Source organism: Sinohyriopsis cumingii, chromosome 19 (assembly GCF_028554795.1).
Source record: "Sinohyriopsis cumingii isolate HCF-2022 chromosome 19, ASM2855479v2, whole genome shotgun sequence".
Taxonomy (NCBI): Eukaryota; Metazoa; Mollusca; class Bivalvia; order Unionida; family Unionidae; genus Sinohyriopsis; species Sinohyriopsis cumingii.
In genome coordinates, this window is record NC_142979.1 from 11,272,441 (window position 1) to 11,289,510 (window position 17,070).

The 17,070-nt window shown below is 37.5% G+C and overlaps 1 protein-coding gene across 1 annotated transcript in view; it reads left to right on the forward strand.

The window, feature by feature from the left end:
• The window catches only part of LOC149775129 (uncharacterized), a 68,064-nt gene that overhangs the window by 35,847 nt on the left and 15,147 nt on the right, over window positions 1-17,070 (forward strand). The window contains exons 8-9 of the mRNA XM_089942967.1: window positions 5,978-6,058; window positions 12,678-12,884. Of these exons, the coding sequence (XP_089799093.1) occupies window positions 5,978-6,058; window positions 12,678-12,884 (288 nt within the window). The remainder of the gene's footprint in view (window positions 1-5,977; window positions 6,059-12,677; window positions 12,885-17,070) is intronic.

Sequence of the window (17,070 nt, forward strand, 5' to 3'; positions counted from 1 at the left end):
ATAAATCCATTACTTAAAGATCCTTTCAAAACTTTGATACTGTTAAATTCCTAGAAGATGTGAAACAGATTCCATGGAATACAGTCCATATCTTTGAAGATACTGATGATGTTTTAAATACTTGGACAGATCTCTTCATCCTTTAAAAACACACAGGATAAAGAAAGACCACCAGCCAGGCTGGAGATCTCCCCAGAAATTTTAGAAGCAATAAAGCAAAGAGACCACCTAAAATCAGTAGGAAATAAACTGAATATAGAGTTTGAAGGAATAAAGTTAATAAAATGATACATCAAGCCAAACAAGCGCACTATAAAAAAAGTGCTGGATGAAAACCAAAATAATCCCAAAGCTATCTGGAAAGTGTTTACAGGGTTTGGTGCAGGCAAATATAAGAGTAAAGCTGAAATTTTATCCCTCAATCATGAGGGCATTTATACTGATAATCCAACTGACATCTCAAAACAACTGTTTTGTTCAAATTGCTGAAAAACTTAAAGAACCCAGAACTTCATCTGATCATCTGGAACTCAAACATTTTTGTGCTAAAAGACTACCAAACAATATAAAGTTTGAAATTCCTGAAATGAGTCCCAAATTTGTGTTGAAATATATTTTAAAAAATGGATGATTGTAAAGCTGCAGGACTTGATATGATTGGACCAAGGCCACTAAAGGTAGCTGCACCTGCAATTGTAGAGAGTATAGCTTTCATTTGCAATGGAAGTATTAGGTCTAATAAATTTCCATAAACATGGAAAACTGACAGTGTTATACCATTGCATAAAACAGGAACAAAAGATGATGTAAATAACTACAGACCCATCTCTATCCTTCCTTGTCTCTGCAAATTACTAGAAAAACATGTACATGATTCTTTTCTCAACTATTTGAAAACTTGTGATCTTATTTATGATAATCAGTCTGGCTTTCGCCAGAATCATTCCTGTGAAACTGCACTTGTATCTTTGATTGATAAATGGCTGAAAGCATTAGATCAAGGAGAAATGGTAGGCATAATTATGGTTGATTTTTGTAAAGCTTTTGATCTTGTAGACCATGCAATTTTGCTTGAAAAACTAAAAATCTATCAATGCAGTGAAAACTCCCTAACTGGTTTACTTCTTACTTAACCGATAGAGTGCAAAAATTATCTTTAAATGGTCAACTTTCTGAAAGTAAAAATATTAATTGTGGAATACCACAAGGCTCTATCCTTGGACCTCTGTTATTCATTCTATTTATCAACGATTTTCCTCTTAAGATTGGAACTTTAATTTCTTCCACTGACCTCTATGCAGATGATTCTACACTGTCTGAGATTGGTAAAACCAAGATGGTACTTGAAAATAACTTACAAGATGCTCTCAACAGACTTCAAGTATGGTGCAAGGAAAACAGTATGATCATAAATACAGAAAAAATGAAAGCCCTACTAGTTACAACACAACAAAAATGAGCAAGGCTAGGTAGCGACAAACTCCAGGTTCTATTTGACAACGTGAGCCTCACTATGACCTCTCAAGATAGAATTCTTGGTGTATTCGTAGATAACAATCTTACTTGGTCTATTCACATTAAACATATTTCAAAAAAGGTTAATTCTTATCTTTGGCTACTGAGGAAAATCAAAACATACATTCCTCTTCAGTAAAGGGTCATATTTTATAAAAGTTATATTCAGCCATATCTGGACTACTGTAATGTAATTTGGGGTAGTGCCTTTAATTCAAACATAACAACACTTTTAAGACTCCAAAAGAGGGCTTGCCATTTAATTCTAGATCAAAGTATAGACAATTTTCAGGATGCAATGAATAATATAAAGGTTTTAACAATACATGAAAGAATATTTCTTAGAAAGGTCAAATTGATTTATAAAGTATCCAGAAAAGCCATTCCTGTGTATCTAAGCAATATCTTTCACCAAAGAGATGCTGATGGTACTCCAAATTTAAGGTCCATAAGAAGTAAAAATTACATTACACCAAAGCCAAAGAAGCAATTGTTTAAAAAAAGTTTTCAATATACTGGTCCACTGGTATGGAACAACATTCCCAGTGACATAAGGCAGGCTCCTAGCATTTCATCTTTTCACAATCAGTGTCTTAATGGATGAAATCTTTAGAAAATTGAACAGTTCTAGTACAAAAAATACAGCCTGCTTTTCTGTAATTTTGCATCATTTTAATAACTGAATTTTATGTTTTATATATGTTTATGTTTTCACTGATGCCTGTGCATGTGTTACAGGCTTGATACTTTGAATTTTAAAATTACTTAATTATTTAGTGTGAAGCCAGACTCTTCACATCATGTTGTATATACTGTATATATTGTACATAACAGATAGAAGGCCTCAAGGTAGATTAGTTCTGTAATTAATTGAGTTACCTTCTCTAAATAAAGTTGTCTTTATTATTATTATTATTATTATTATTATTATTATTATTATTATTTCCTGTTAAACCTAATGTTGTTCATACATGTATATTGGAAAAAAATACTTTGTGCATGTGATTAGCATACAAACCACACATGCTCTTTCTCATTACCATGGTCGCAGACTGCTTTGGCATTGTGTGGGTTTTGTTTTTAGAACCTTCTTTTGTTAAGGAAGGGGACCACCACATCTACACCTAAAACATATCTTCATGCTGAGATTTCATGTAATATTTTTTCAGTTGGAAATTAAATATAGGATATCAAAATAAAAAGCAAATATTTCATTATCACTCCATACCATACCAATGAGTGTATACTAAAAACAACCCATACCATACCAATGAGTGTATATTAAAAACAACCCATACCATACCAATGAATATATATTAAAAACAACCCATACCACACCAATGGGTATATATTAAAAATAGGGAGTATCAATGCCGGCGGCTGGTATCCTTGATAATTTGATTAATGACTATTTCTAGTTAAACCGTTTAAGACTGTACGATACATACTCAGTGTGTTTATAGCCCTTGATGTTTCATTTGTATACATCATCACATTTAAGTTTGGTTTTTCTCTGCTTTAATTCTTTGGTACATGCACATGTTGACTCCCTGTCATGCGGTCTACCTCAGTAATATTGTAAGAGTGCATAACACAGTTTCCGAACCATTGCTATGAGCGACAGCAAAACATGGTATGTGCCGCAAAATACAAAACTGATTTTCTTTTCTTGGAGCAATAAAATCGCAATGTAGCAATGTGTATAGTATCAAGTTGGTAATTTCTATAAATAATCATTGTGAAAATTGACTAAATATACACATGCAACACTAGCTCATGCTTGTGAATATTCCAACAAAAACTGTGGGTTTTGTAGGCTGTTGGTTGTGGGTTTTGTTAGAACTGTGGGTTTTGTGGGCATTGTTGGATTTGTAGGTTTTGTGGGCTCTGTTGGTTGTGGGTTTTGTCAGAAGTATTTAAGGCTTTGTGGGCTGTTTGTGGAGGTTCAGTCAGCTAGCAGCTATAAAACTAGGTACATCACAGTTATTGTGAGTTTTGTTTTTATTTTATTTTTGTATTGTTTAGATTATAATAGAGTTATGTAACTTTAGGCAATATTTTGGGCAGTAAATTTTTGTTAAAGTTTAAGTACAAATCAATTTTTATTTAAGTTATTTATTTATTTTTTTAAAATTCCTTTCTCTCGTCCAAATTATATGCATTCTAGTCATTTCTAATTTATTTTTGCAGGCAAACTAGATATTGTTATATCCTTTGTTATTTGAAATTCATTTATATGGTCACGTGAGCGTTGTCCTCACAGACCAATGCTTTTATTTTTTTTCATTATTTAATTAGTTTTATGAAGCTAAAGACATACAGAGAAGTTTCTCTACATTACAGTTTTATAATCCCTTTTCTTAAATTTTAAGTCCAACAAAGTTCTTAGGGAAATAAAAGTTCTAAGTCATTGTGAGTGTTTTCCTCATGGACTTGACATTCTAAATTTAATTCAACAATACTTCATTATTCTAGCAATCTATAAAACATAAGTTACCATATGTTTCTGTTTTATAATTTACTAGTTGTCTAAGTCATTGTGAGTGTTTTCCTCACCAACCTGACAGCCAAGTTACTTTCATCTATATCAATTCACTTCAAATAAGTATTATGCTATAGTTGAAGTGTAAAGTCAAGCAAGTGTTTTCCTTGCAGATTTTTACATTTCACAGTTACAGTCAAGTCATACTTTTTTCTTCTGTAGTAAACTTTATTGCAACCAAATCCAAATATGGTAAATCTTACTAATTTTCTATCATCAAAAGAAGTAATAATATAATGAACTAATAGTATAGTGCTAATGTGTACCCTGACCTTGTGTGAAATTATCATATACCATATTGTACCTCAAGACAATTATAGTATTTTGGCTTAGTACAAAAACAACAAGACTGTCATGGTCATGAACTGACTTTATTAAATCTTTCTTAATAAGTGAATCATCTTGTGTTATGATTGAAAAGAAATCAAGAGTTCAAGTTACTCCATTCTCCCCCTCCTTAGTCAGCTGATAAGAAGCATACTCATCCCTGGTGCCATACTTCAGTGTAGTATTATCAGGACCTAGCTCAGCCATTACATTTTATTGCTTGCAACAGTATTGGGAGATGGTGAAAATAAATTCAGAAGTCTCTTTAATAAGTGAGATCTCACATATTAAAAGAAGATGTTGTATATTTTTGGTAGAGCTTGGAACCTCTAGATCTAGAGACTGTATTTGTCACCCATTTCCAATAAAACTGTTTAAGTTGGTTAATATCATAAGGATCATAATAATGAATGAAGTTATAAGTTAGAGACTGTGCCTATTAATTATATCATTATCTTATTGAAAGAATTTTTATCAGATTTTAGTTTAATAGGTAAAATCAGCATGATATAAAGTGTGTGAGACATTTGAATAGGTTAGTGTTTTTACAATATTGCATAAACCTGCTTAATGAAATGGGCTGTTACATTATGTAAACCAGATGAGTGATATCAAGTCAGCTTGGACCTCTTGTTTAGAGATAATCCCATTTTTATGAGTTAAATGCACCATAAATGATAAAACCAGTTCCACAGTTTTTTTACGAAGTCCAAGTTTTCAACCATGGCTGTCTAGGACTTTCAAATATAAAAAATTGTTGGACATTTTGTGTTTTGTGTCTTCATGCAGTGTTTTTTTTCTCCCTTTTTTGTGTTTCCTTCTTTTTTCAATTGTGCATACATTTATTATTTTGCAAATACATTCTTGCAGAGTTATTGCTCTCTTCAGCTTGTTCCACTCATTTAGATTGGGAACAGATGGGGGATTCTGTGGCCTGTGAATGCATTTCTGGTTAGATTTGGAACAGATGGGGGATTCTGTGGCCTGTGAATACATTCATGGTTTGATTTGGAACAGATGGGGGATTATGTGGCCTGAGAATACATTTATGGTTAGATTTGAAACAGATAGGGGATTATGTGCCTGTGAATACATTTCTGGTTAATTTGGAACAGATGAGGGATTATGTGGCCTGTGAATACATTTCTGGTTAATTTGGAACAGATGGGGGATTATGTGGCCTGTGAATACATTTCTGGTTAGATTTAGAACAGATTGGGGATTCTGTGGCCTGTGAATACATTTCTGGTTAGATTTAGAACAGATGGAGGATTATGTGGCCTGTGAATACATTTCTGGTTAATTTGGAACAGATGGGGGATTATGTGGCCCGTGGACTTATATCTGCTTTTCTTATGATTTATGAATACAGAGGCAGGGGCACTTACAAGAGAATATTATAACCAAAAATATGTCTTAACCAGATTGTATGGCAGTTTTTGCTGCAGTGGTTATTTTTTATTCTATGGGTTTACTTACAGTAATTAGTTTACAGGCACTTGTTCTTTAATGTGATCATATTGGCTTATTTTTTCCAATATTTTCAATGAGGTTTATTTTAACATTATAATTATGTTTTTGTTTCCTTTTTAGGTTCCAGTAACCTGGAAATAGAAACAAGAAAGCCTCTCCAGTGTGTCCAGGTCAGTGACCCAGGTGTTCAAGAAAATATTGGTAAGTTACACAGATTTGTCGTAATCAGATGTTCTACTGTTACAGTAAAACAAAATTTTTAATGATTGCTTGGGACCCCTCAACTGTTTTTGGTATCCATAATTAGTTATGCCACTATGTTATGACTATACATGACTTCCCACTTCCAGAATCCTATAGACTTGTATAATAATTGACTTGTTTTGAAATATTCATCTTTCAGCATAATTACATATGTGAAATTATTATATATTTGTTTGTTGTACAAAACCAGATTATTTAAAAAGTATTCAGAAATTGTTAATATAACTTTTTTGAAGAGTCAGATTTTAAAAAAAGCATCCAGTAATGAATATATATTGTCATCATCTCATGACCTTTGTCAGAGATTAATATTTTTAATGGCTGAATATTCTGATATCACTCATTTAAGTCATAAAATTTGGTACAGTTCTTAAAAAGTATAAATTAATTTAGAAATATATGCAATTTTTTAAGTGGGAGCTCATTTAAGGCTGTCTCCATTTTGATTCATTGGTTATGTGAATTCAGTCTGCATTAACAAATAAATTTGGTTTATTAATGTTGACACTGACATGTTGACACTGACATTTTGACACTGACATGGTTTCATGGCATCCACCTTAGTTAAATATGGCATAAATGTAATATTTTAATATACAGAATTACTTTTTTAGTATTTAGCAATTTTTATATTATAGTCAGTCCAATTTAGAATAATTCAGTTTTGATAAGCAAAGTGTAATAAGAATTGGATAACACAGATGGCAGTTTATTGCATTAAGGTATCAATCATTTTAAATTGGCAAATGTCCAGACCTACCAACCCTTACGATTTGACTGTAAGTATTATTGAAATGGTCCTTAAGTTATGGACTGATGGAATAATAGAAAAATTATGAAAATACAATTGTTGTGGTCACTTGAAAGTGATATCATTTACGCTTTAAACGGCCCATATTTTTCATGCAAAATGCCTGCATGATCAAACTGGTCCTTATAGCATTATCTAGAATTGTCATCAAAATGAATAAAATGCTTTGAAGATAAAAGGGACAATAAGCCTTTTTAAATACTTAGAAGTATAAATAAGAAAATTCACAGGGCTCAGGAAAACAATTCCCAAGCACTCGTCCTTGGGATGAGTGAGTTGCAGAAGTTTCTTGTTCTTGTACTTATTATTATTATCATGTGCATTGCATGCTCAGCCACTTAACAATGTCATCGTCAGCAAGGTGCAGAGCCTGCAGTCCACCAGGGAACTTTGTCAGTAGACATTTGTTCACAAAGTGTGACATGGTCTGAAGAGCTTCACAGCAACAAGAAGAATTAGTGGCCTGGCCCCATCAGACAAGGTTGACTGCACAACGACCCTGTCGTGTCCTAAAGTAGTTAATTGTGGTCCACATATGACACGGAAGGTTGAAACCAGGAGGGCAGACAGATGGCTCAACTACAAGAGAGTGGTTTACAACATCTGTTGAAGACCGCTCGACACTCCATGCCGAAATAGCTGTCATATCCTCCGGCATCAAACCCTGCCAGATTGGGTGTATCAAAGTCAAATGGACTGCTGGGTGTGAGGTGATGTCCATCTACAGTGGAAGTTTCTCACTGGCATAGACCTTAGCTGACACTTTTGTGGTTGCTTCCTGGCAAAGGAGATGTGGAGGAGAAATGTTGCTGAGTACCGGCAGCCATGGTAAAGGAGTAGGACATAGTGTTCCAGAGATTATGCACATTGTTGTGTTGAGCTGGACATCATTAGCTTGGCATGGGACGATTGAGCCCAGACAGGGGCACAATATTTGGCTGTCGAATAACAGAGAGCCAGTGCTGATGTCTTGAGTGTCTGAGCACTAGCACCCCACGTTGAGCCAGCCAGTTTGCGGAGTAGGGTGTTTTGAATGCTAAGTTTTGCTGCAGTTTTCTTCAGGTGATTGTAGAATGTCAATGATCTGCCCAGAGTCACACCAAGGTATGTTGGTGTTGGGTTGTGTTTTATTTGCTGCCCATTGAGGAGGATGCAAAGCTCACGGTTCGCTTTTGCATTGTTACGGTGGAAGATGCTGGAGACTGTCTTTGTTGCGCTTGGCTGTATATGCCATTTCTTGAAGTCCATCATATCCTTCAGGTTCTTGCCTGGAGGATATAGAATTACAAGCTCAAGCTCAGTAAATGAGCAACTTTGGGCCCTGAGAGCAATGTCATCTGCATAATTGAACTTGTGTGACAGTGTTACAGATAAGTCATTACTATAGACATTGAACAAACTTGGCAAGAGAACAGACTCTTGTGGGAGTCCATTAGTCTGATGCCTCCATGAGCTGTATCTCTCTCTGATGTGCACTCTGAAGCACCTGTAGTGAAGGAACAGTTCAATAGTCTCAACTATCCAGTGAGGCAATACTCTGGAAATTTTAAAGAGCAGCCCTACATGCCAGACCGTGTCTTATGCTGCTGTTATATCCAGAAAAACAACTCCAGTTTTAAGGTTCCTCTGAAACCCGTTTTCAACAAATGTAGTCAGGGCAAGGACTTGATTGCAAGTGCTATGGCCATGCCTGAAGCCTGCTTGCTCAACAGTTATAATATTCTCCAAGTCAGGACCAATTCTTTGGAGAATCAGGCGCTCCAGTACCTTAAAACAGACTGAAAGCAAGGAGACCTGCTGATAACTCGCTGCATGGTGTGAATCTTTGCCAGGCTTTGGAAGCATGGATCTGAGTTCACGTTGCACTCCCCATCAAGGCTCAGCCCGAGGCTGTGGAAACAAAGGATTCAACTTGCAAACCGAATCCAGCAATGAATCCCGTTTACATGCCACTACCAAGAGCAGCCCCCGACATGCCAGTGTCCACAGACTTTCAAGCCATCGGACCGTCCCTACGAGTTTTACAACTTAACGTTGAGAGTCTCTCAGCAGCCAAACAAACCATCATCAGCCCACCATCATAATGTTCTTGTCCTGATTATAGTCAACTCAATACACTTCTCCACTGCACTACTTGAAAGAAAGAAGGAACCAGATGTACCTGATATGGGCTTAATATACCTCTCCCTTGATAACTCATGCACAATGGGCCCACGATATAAGCAAGGGCACAAGTTACTGAGTGACCTCGGAGAAAAAAAAGTGCTATCCCATCTGGACATTGAGAAGATCATGGGGGTAGGGTGGGGGTGGTAGCACACTGTTTAATGGCTGAAGACTCATTTTATAATCATGTTGGGAATAATTGTCAATAAATAATTTTCTAACGAAGTTGTTCTGCTTTTTGGTATAAATTACCTTTATTTTCAGGGTGACCAATATCTGAAAGGTGGTGAAAAACAGCTCGATGTGGTTTCAATACATTGTGTACTTTTATGCCACATTATGTACCAGCAAACAATGGCTTTTGCACAACAAAACAAGATTCCTGTTGTTTTAAAAGTTGACACATTTGTTTCATGAAAAAGCTGTCAACATTGAAGCTCAGTTTTTTAAGTGTTTTTTATTAGTGAAATGTTGATGCCATGATTTGATTGCAAGTAATAGTGAGCAAATTTCGGAAGTTTTGCCAAATCAGGAATTTTAAGTTCACGCACTATGCATGAAGAACCTAGTCTCTCAAGACAGGTGGTCCATCAAGACAGGTTTTACTAGTGCTACGAGTCTATGCTCCTAAAATAAGTAACAGAAAAGAGCGAAGACAGCAAGCTTTGTAAAATTTAACAAAAAATTTATTTACCTAGACCACAAAGTGAAAAATGAGAAAAAAGAACTTATGGTTTTGCGAATTAAATCCAAAGATAATCCAAGAATTTAAAATCACAAGTCCTACCAATGAAAAGTTCTGAGTGAAGCACAGTTCAAATCCCGGTGAAAATCCAAGATGGAAGGCGATGACGTATGCAGTAGTCAGTGTTGTACTAATGTATCAACAGTCTCTTCTTGAATCACAGAAAATATTATTCCAGTTTTTGAATTCCGTATAAATTCCGGTAAATGTCTTTGTCCAAGAATTAATTTAGAGCACTTTTGTATTTCCCAGGGAAAATAATCGATAGAATTCAGAAAATAAAAATTCAGCCCCAAACTGGACACAACATAAAACAACTTGTCTTCTCAAGTTTTAACGCACGACATATAATTCTTATATAATATCAGTTTTAAGACTAACTAAAATGTACAGCAGATTCACAGATGGGAAAAAATAGAAGTTTGTTTGCTAATTAACATGTGCCTCTTGTCATGTAGTCGTACCGCTCCGGTGGTCTAGTGGTTAAAGCATCCGCCTCGGATGCGGGAGGTCATGGGTTCGATCATCTGCTGAGCCATACCAAAGACTTACAGAAATGGTATTTACAGCTGCCTCGCTTGATGTTCAGCATTAAGAGGTTAGTGTTAGGAATGGTCGGCCTGGTGTCAGGATAATTTGACTGGGCGGGACATCATGCTACATGTTTCTGGCATGATGCCCCAGTGCTAGACATCACTTCAAGCTGTCACACTGCAGACATCATAGCGATATGACTGAAAAATTGTTAATGCTACGTTAAAATTCCAAATCACACACACAGGTCACATAGTCCAGGTACTGCTCTGGTGGCCTAGTGGTTAGAGCATCCACCTTGGATGCGGTAGGTTGCAGGTTAGATCCCCAGTCGAATCATACCAAAGACTTACAAAAATGGTTCTAACAGCTGCCTTGCTTGGTACTCAGCATTAAGAGGTTAGTGTTAGGACTGGTCGGCCTGGTGTCAGGATAATGTGACTGGGTGGGACATCATGCTACATGTCTGTGGCATGATGCCCCAGTGCTAGACATACTATAAACTGCCACATTGCAGACATCGTAGCGAAATGACTGAAATTTTTTTAAAGCTACATTAAAAATCCAAAATCACATAACACAGAGTCCAGGTATGACCTTGACTCAACTTAATGATTCTTTCTCTGAGAAAGAATATTAGAAAAATAAAAAAAAAGTTGTTTATTAAATCTGTCCCTGGTTTTAAGGTAGCAACTAGATACAATCTTTTTATTGTTAGCTATTTACATCAATGAAATAAATTGTAAAAAATCAATCAAGTCAAACAGAACTGAACTTAATTCTTTAAAAAATCAAGTCCAGTAAACAATATTACATTACAATAACATGTAATCAAATAAAAAATATTTTAAAACTAACAGACAAACAATTAGTTTAAATTTACATAACACAAGTGTATCTGTCCATCCATGTCTCACACATTAGCATTGGGTATCCTTTGATACCATCGATGAATCTATCCATCCATGTCTCACACATTAGCATTGGGTATCCTTTGATACCGTCGATGAATCTATCCATCCATGTCTCACACATTAGCATTGGGTATCCTTTGATACCATCGATGAATCTATCCATCCACGTCTCACACATTAGCATTGGGTATCCTTTGATACCGTCGATGAATCTGTCCATCCATGTCTCACACATTAGCATTGGGTATCCTTTGATACCGTCGATGAATCTATCCATCCATGTCTCACACATTAGCATTGGGTATCCTTTGATACCATCGATGAATCTATCCATCCATGTCTCACACATTAGCATTGGGTATCCTTTGATACCATCGATGAATCTATCCATCCATGTCTCACACATTAGCATTGGGTATCCTTTGATACCGTCGATGAATCTATCCATCCATGTCTCACACATTAGCATTGGGTATCCTTTGATACCATCGATGAATCTATCCATCCATGTCTCACACATTAGCATTGGGTATCCTTTGATACCGTCGATGAATCTGTCCATCCATGTCTCACACATTAGCATTGGGTATCCTTTGATACCACCGATGAATCTATCCATCCATGTCTCACACATTAGCATTGGGTATCCTTTGATACCGTCGATGAATCTATCCATCCATGTCTCACACATTAGCATTGGGTATCCTTTGATACCGTCGATGAATCTATCCATCCATGTCTCACACATTAGCATTGGGTATCCTTTGATACCGTCGATGAATCTATCCATCCATGTCTCACACATTAGCATTGGGTATCCTTTGATACCGTCGATGAATCTATCCATCCATGTCTCACACATTAGCATTGGGTATCCTTTGATACCGTCGATGAATCTATCCATCCATGTCTCACACATTAGCATTGGGTATCCTTTGATACCGTCGATGAATCTATTCATCCATGTCTCACACATTAGCATTGGGTATCCTTTGATACCATCGATGAATCTGTCCATCCATGTCTCACACATTAGCATTGGGTATCCTTTGATACCATTGATGAATCTATCCATCCATGTCTCAAACATTAGCATTGGGTATCCTTTGATACCATCGATGAATCTATCCATCCATGTCTTTACCTCAGCCGAGACCAGTAATTGGAGATTAACCAAACTTATCATATTTTGCCATTAAGGTATGCATTAATGTTTGATTTCAGGTTTTCTACAGAGGTCTTTTGTCTTCTTTACATGAGAATTTAAGGTAATTTTGAAGTGCAATGTGTATCTGATCCAGATACGCTCTTTTTAGGTCAGTACACTTTCTTACAAGTTTTGATGTAATTGTGGAGTTTTGCTGAATTTCTTTTTTCCATTTTCAGATAAAATTTCTTCCATTATAAAGTGTTTGGAAAGTGAAAGTCTTGGACTTGAGGCAAAAGACATCAGCAGGAAATGCAAATTTGGAGACGCAAAAAGATTTGTGAACCCGCTACTTTACCATTTGGAGAAAAAACAGGTGGTGATCAGTGAACAGGTTCCAGGAACACACAAAAAGATTTGGAAATTAGGACCAAAGAAAGCCACAGGTATAAAGTGCAATTAAACTTGTGTAAAAATTCACCTATTAAGAAAAACTCAATAAGGTGACCACAAATGCTGAAAATCAGCTCAATATACAAAGGGCAATAACTCATTCCCATTACCTCCCCTTGCCACCACCAGGTGTCACTTCTTTTTAGCTTCACTAATTTACTGGTGACATCATACTGTTGAACTTCCAACAACTGAAGCCATTTTTGTGTTCTAATTGAATCATCCAATGTTCCTTTAAATCTTTTGTGTGGTTTAATCATTCTGCTACTAGTTGTATACATTACTTTTACGATTTTTGCCAAATTTGAGTGATTTGAATAATTTTCTTACCTGTAGGGACATAATTTTTTTAAGATCAATTCACACCACACTATCACTGACCTCATGCAAGGTCATTCCGAGTTAGCCTGAAGTGGACTATTTTCGTTTGCACCTTAGTAACAGAGTTGGTTTTAGCGAGTTATTAACATCAGTAGAAATATCAGATAAATACTTGTAATGCATAAGTTCAAAGGAGAGTCTATAAGTTTTGAATGCAGCACTGACTTTTTTCATTTTATTAATGGGGAATATGTATATTAGTAACATGATGAATTATTAATTTATGGTTTGTTTTCTCTTCTTGTATCATTTCTGCAGAATACCATCTAAATGCTGTAATTGGAACTCAGAGCATGGAAGTCTACCATGTCTCTTAGTTTGTATATACTAAGTGTATATCATCCATGACATGCAGTGTGTGTATTACGTGGTCAGAGAAACTCTGGGCTACAGTATTAGCTAGTTAGTAACATGCTGAATTGCAAATCTATGCTTTTTTTCTTCTCTTCTTGTATCATTTCATGAGATATGTCTACCAAATGCATGAAATGCAAAGTTCAGAGTGCATAAGAAGGAAAGATGAAATAAGTCGAGGAAGACAACATGAGGTTTGTTGTTGGTGATTCTGACTCATTGGGGGAGTGTCCCCAGTTTTTGGCAGCCTAATCAGTGTAAGTACTCCCCACATGAGCATGACCTTCAGGCCTGTAAGTCAGGATGTCACCAGCCATCCGACCATCCCAATATGGGTCCAGCCAACTATGTTTTACGAGGATCTTAGCGACAGATCCATCCATCTAGCCATACTATTAGCAACATTCTCTTGCTATGAACGGCAGGTACTGGTGACCACCGTCTATACCGCTAGCATCCAGGTTGACCATCTGGTGGGCATACCAGCTGGCAGAAATCTGGTTGTGCCAGACTTCTGTATGCTCACTGTTGGCTCACAAAGTGAGAGCTAGTGACTTTTTCTAAGGGGATGGAATTGAGTCCTCGGTGCTGCCTGGTATGCCTTCTCCAGGGCTGCAAGCGGACCCAGATTGGGACTCAACATTTAGTGAATGTGATGTAACTCCTTCAAATCAGCCATACTCAGATCCGACCATGGAACAGATTGAATTTTAGTTTTAAAGCTGCCATTGAGGACATTTGTAGGGTGTTGACTCCATTAGAATGCCCTCCATCCCCTACTGCTATTCAAGACTAAAACGTTAAAGAATCAGTAATTCTCAGTGATGAGGAGATATGCCATCCTTATGGCTTCTTCCCCAAATGGCTAGAATTAAGGAGGTCAGTGAGCAGCTTGCAGGTAGTATTGGTGACCCTGTGAACTATAAGTGTTCTTCTTAGAAAGCCACGTTCCAACAACATTTTCATCCTGCTGGTATAAAACTCAGATGCCATCAGTACTGATCTTCTGGCCCTTGACAAGAATATAGCAAATGTTCATCTGTTCGTTCCACTGCTTTTATAAAGTGGACAAAGTGTGTTCCATTCACATCAGAGCTAGTTAAGAACATAGTTGCTACTTCTTCAACTTTAGATTTGGCCTTGTTGGCAATTTTCAGACTCTAGGAGAAATCCAGCAATAGCCATGCTTGGGAGGCGATGGCCAGGATTGCTAGGGTGATTAACTGGTCAACCCACCTTACCAAGGCCAATGCTTTGACAGCTTCTGCCAAATTAGACCCCATACAATGTGTGGTATGTCTGCTGTCCATGTTACTCAAACCTCATCACACCCTCACTTTATGGATGACCCTGTATGGGTCACCAATGCTTTTGGAGGAAGAATCAAAAGAGTTTGGAGTCGGGCAGCTCTGGAACTGCCCCTCCAAATGACAACTCAGCCCATGCAGGTGTTTGTAAAAACTCAGCCCCTGACAGTGCAAAGGGACATTAAGTGGCCTTGGGACAAGAAATCTTTTCTGTCAGATGTGTACCAATATCTGTCCCAACCCAATGCCAGGATACAACAGTTTTACCAGCCTAGGAGGCAGTCATACAGAAGCAGTGAGAAACCAGATTTCTCTGCCTTCAAGCCTCCTATCCATTAACATTGCCACTCATGAAACAGCTGGAGGTGGAGATGGTGCAAAGGCCACAATCACTGGGGATTTATTCAAGGCTCATTCTTATTTGAATGGCAAGTTGATGCTGATCATTGATGTTAGTCACCTCAATCAGTCCATTGCCCCACTGAAATTCAAGATGGAGAAGGTTAGGTCAAACCCACTCTCCATGCAAAGGGACGAGTATGCCCTCAGTATTGATCTGACTGACGCATATTTTCATGTCCCTCTCCATACCACTTTTTGAAATTACTTCATTTTTCTTAATGTGATGCGATTTATCAGTTCAAGTCCTTTGGCCTCAACATCATCCTTTGGGTTTTTTCCAAGTTATGAATCGCATTGTCACCCTATTCTGGTTGGCTTCATTTACTATGATGGCAGTGTACCTGAGTGACATACTCCAGAAACATACGGTAAGTTGTACTCCAAGGCAGAAATGATTTCTCACCTCTATGTCTTCAAGGTTTTCTAGTGAAATGGGAAAAATCTGACCTACGCCCATGCTAGCTTTTTGCCTTTTTGGGTATTGAGTTTTTCACCAACATGAATCTGGTGTGACTTCCTTATGTTTACGTAATCAGGATCATTGCATTTGTCAAGTCCATTTCCAACAGGACTGGGATTTCTGTGAGAGAGTTCTTGCAACTCCTTTGAATAGTCAATGCAGTAGCAGACTTGATCCCGCTCAGCCATCTTTGCATGTGCCCCTTACAAATGACATGGCTTGCACCAAGGTGAATGAAGGATATGATCATTTCCATGTTGTGGCATAACTCAGGTTGACTGACCATGGGATCCTCTGGAGAAGCCCCAAGTGGAAATAATGGTATATACTGATGCTGGTACATACGGTCAAGGTGCCTACCTGTTGCTGGACTCTCAGTGGCATGTGGGAGCCAGCAGAGCGGCTTCTACACATCAACCTTCTTGAAATGAAGGCTGTCATCAATGCCTTTCACTTTCTGGAAAGATAACTCTTAGGTCCTCATTACGTCCAACAACTCAGTGGTGGTGACCTATCTCCTCAAACAGGGGTGCACCAAATCACCTGACCTATGTGTTCAGATTTGGCAGTTTCTACAACAATCTTCATATCAATGTATGAATCAGACACATTCCCAGCAGACTCAACATCTTGGCCAATAATCTATCCAGGAGAGGTCAAGTCATTCATACGGAATGGTCTCTTCATCAATCAGTCTTCACTTGGATCTGCACACTCTGGGTGCGTCCAATGATTGACCTTTTAGCAAGCAGGTGGAATCACAAATTACATACCTTAGTCTCTTCAGTACCAGACCCTGAAGATTGGGCCATGGATGCATTTGCCTACCCTTCCAATGTCTTGGCACCAAAAATAATCCAGAAGTTATGGGGTCAGAAATGCAAGATGATCCCTAACAGCCCCTCTCAGATGGGACAAGTCCTGTGTTACTGATTTACTTGATGTAGTGATAGATCTGCCTAGGAAGATTCCAGCCATCCCAAATCTTCCCTAGCAACCACAGTCATGGGTGTTTCCTCCCTGTTTGGACCATCTTCTTCTGCAGCCTTGTGAGACAGTTTAAACATTCAGTTGTGGAGAGAATCTTGAGAGCAAGAAGGCTCTTCACTCTAAAGTTACATGAGGGAAAGTGGCATGGAAAGTTACATGTTTTCAGTGACTGGTGCCAGATCAATAGCATCATCCCTCTGAGTGCCTTAATCACTCAACTGGCTGAAAATTTTCTCTGGCTCTTTGAGTAGAAACAGTTGGTCCCAAACACTACCAAAGGCTAAT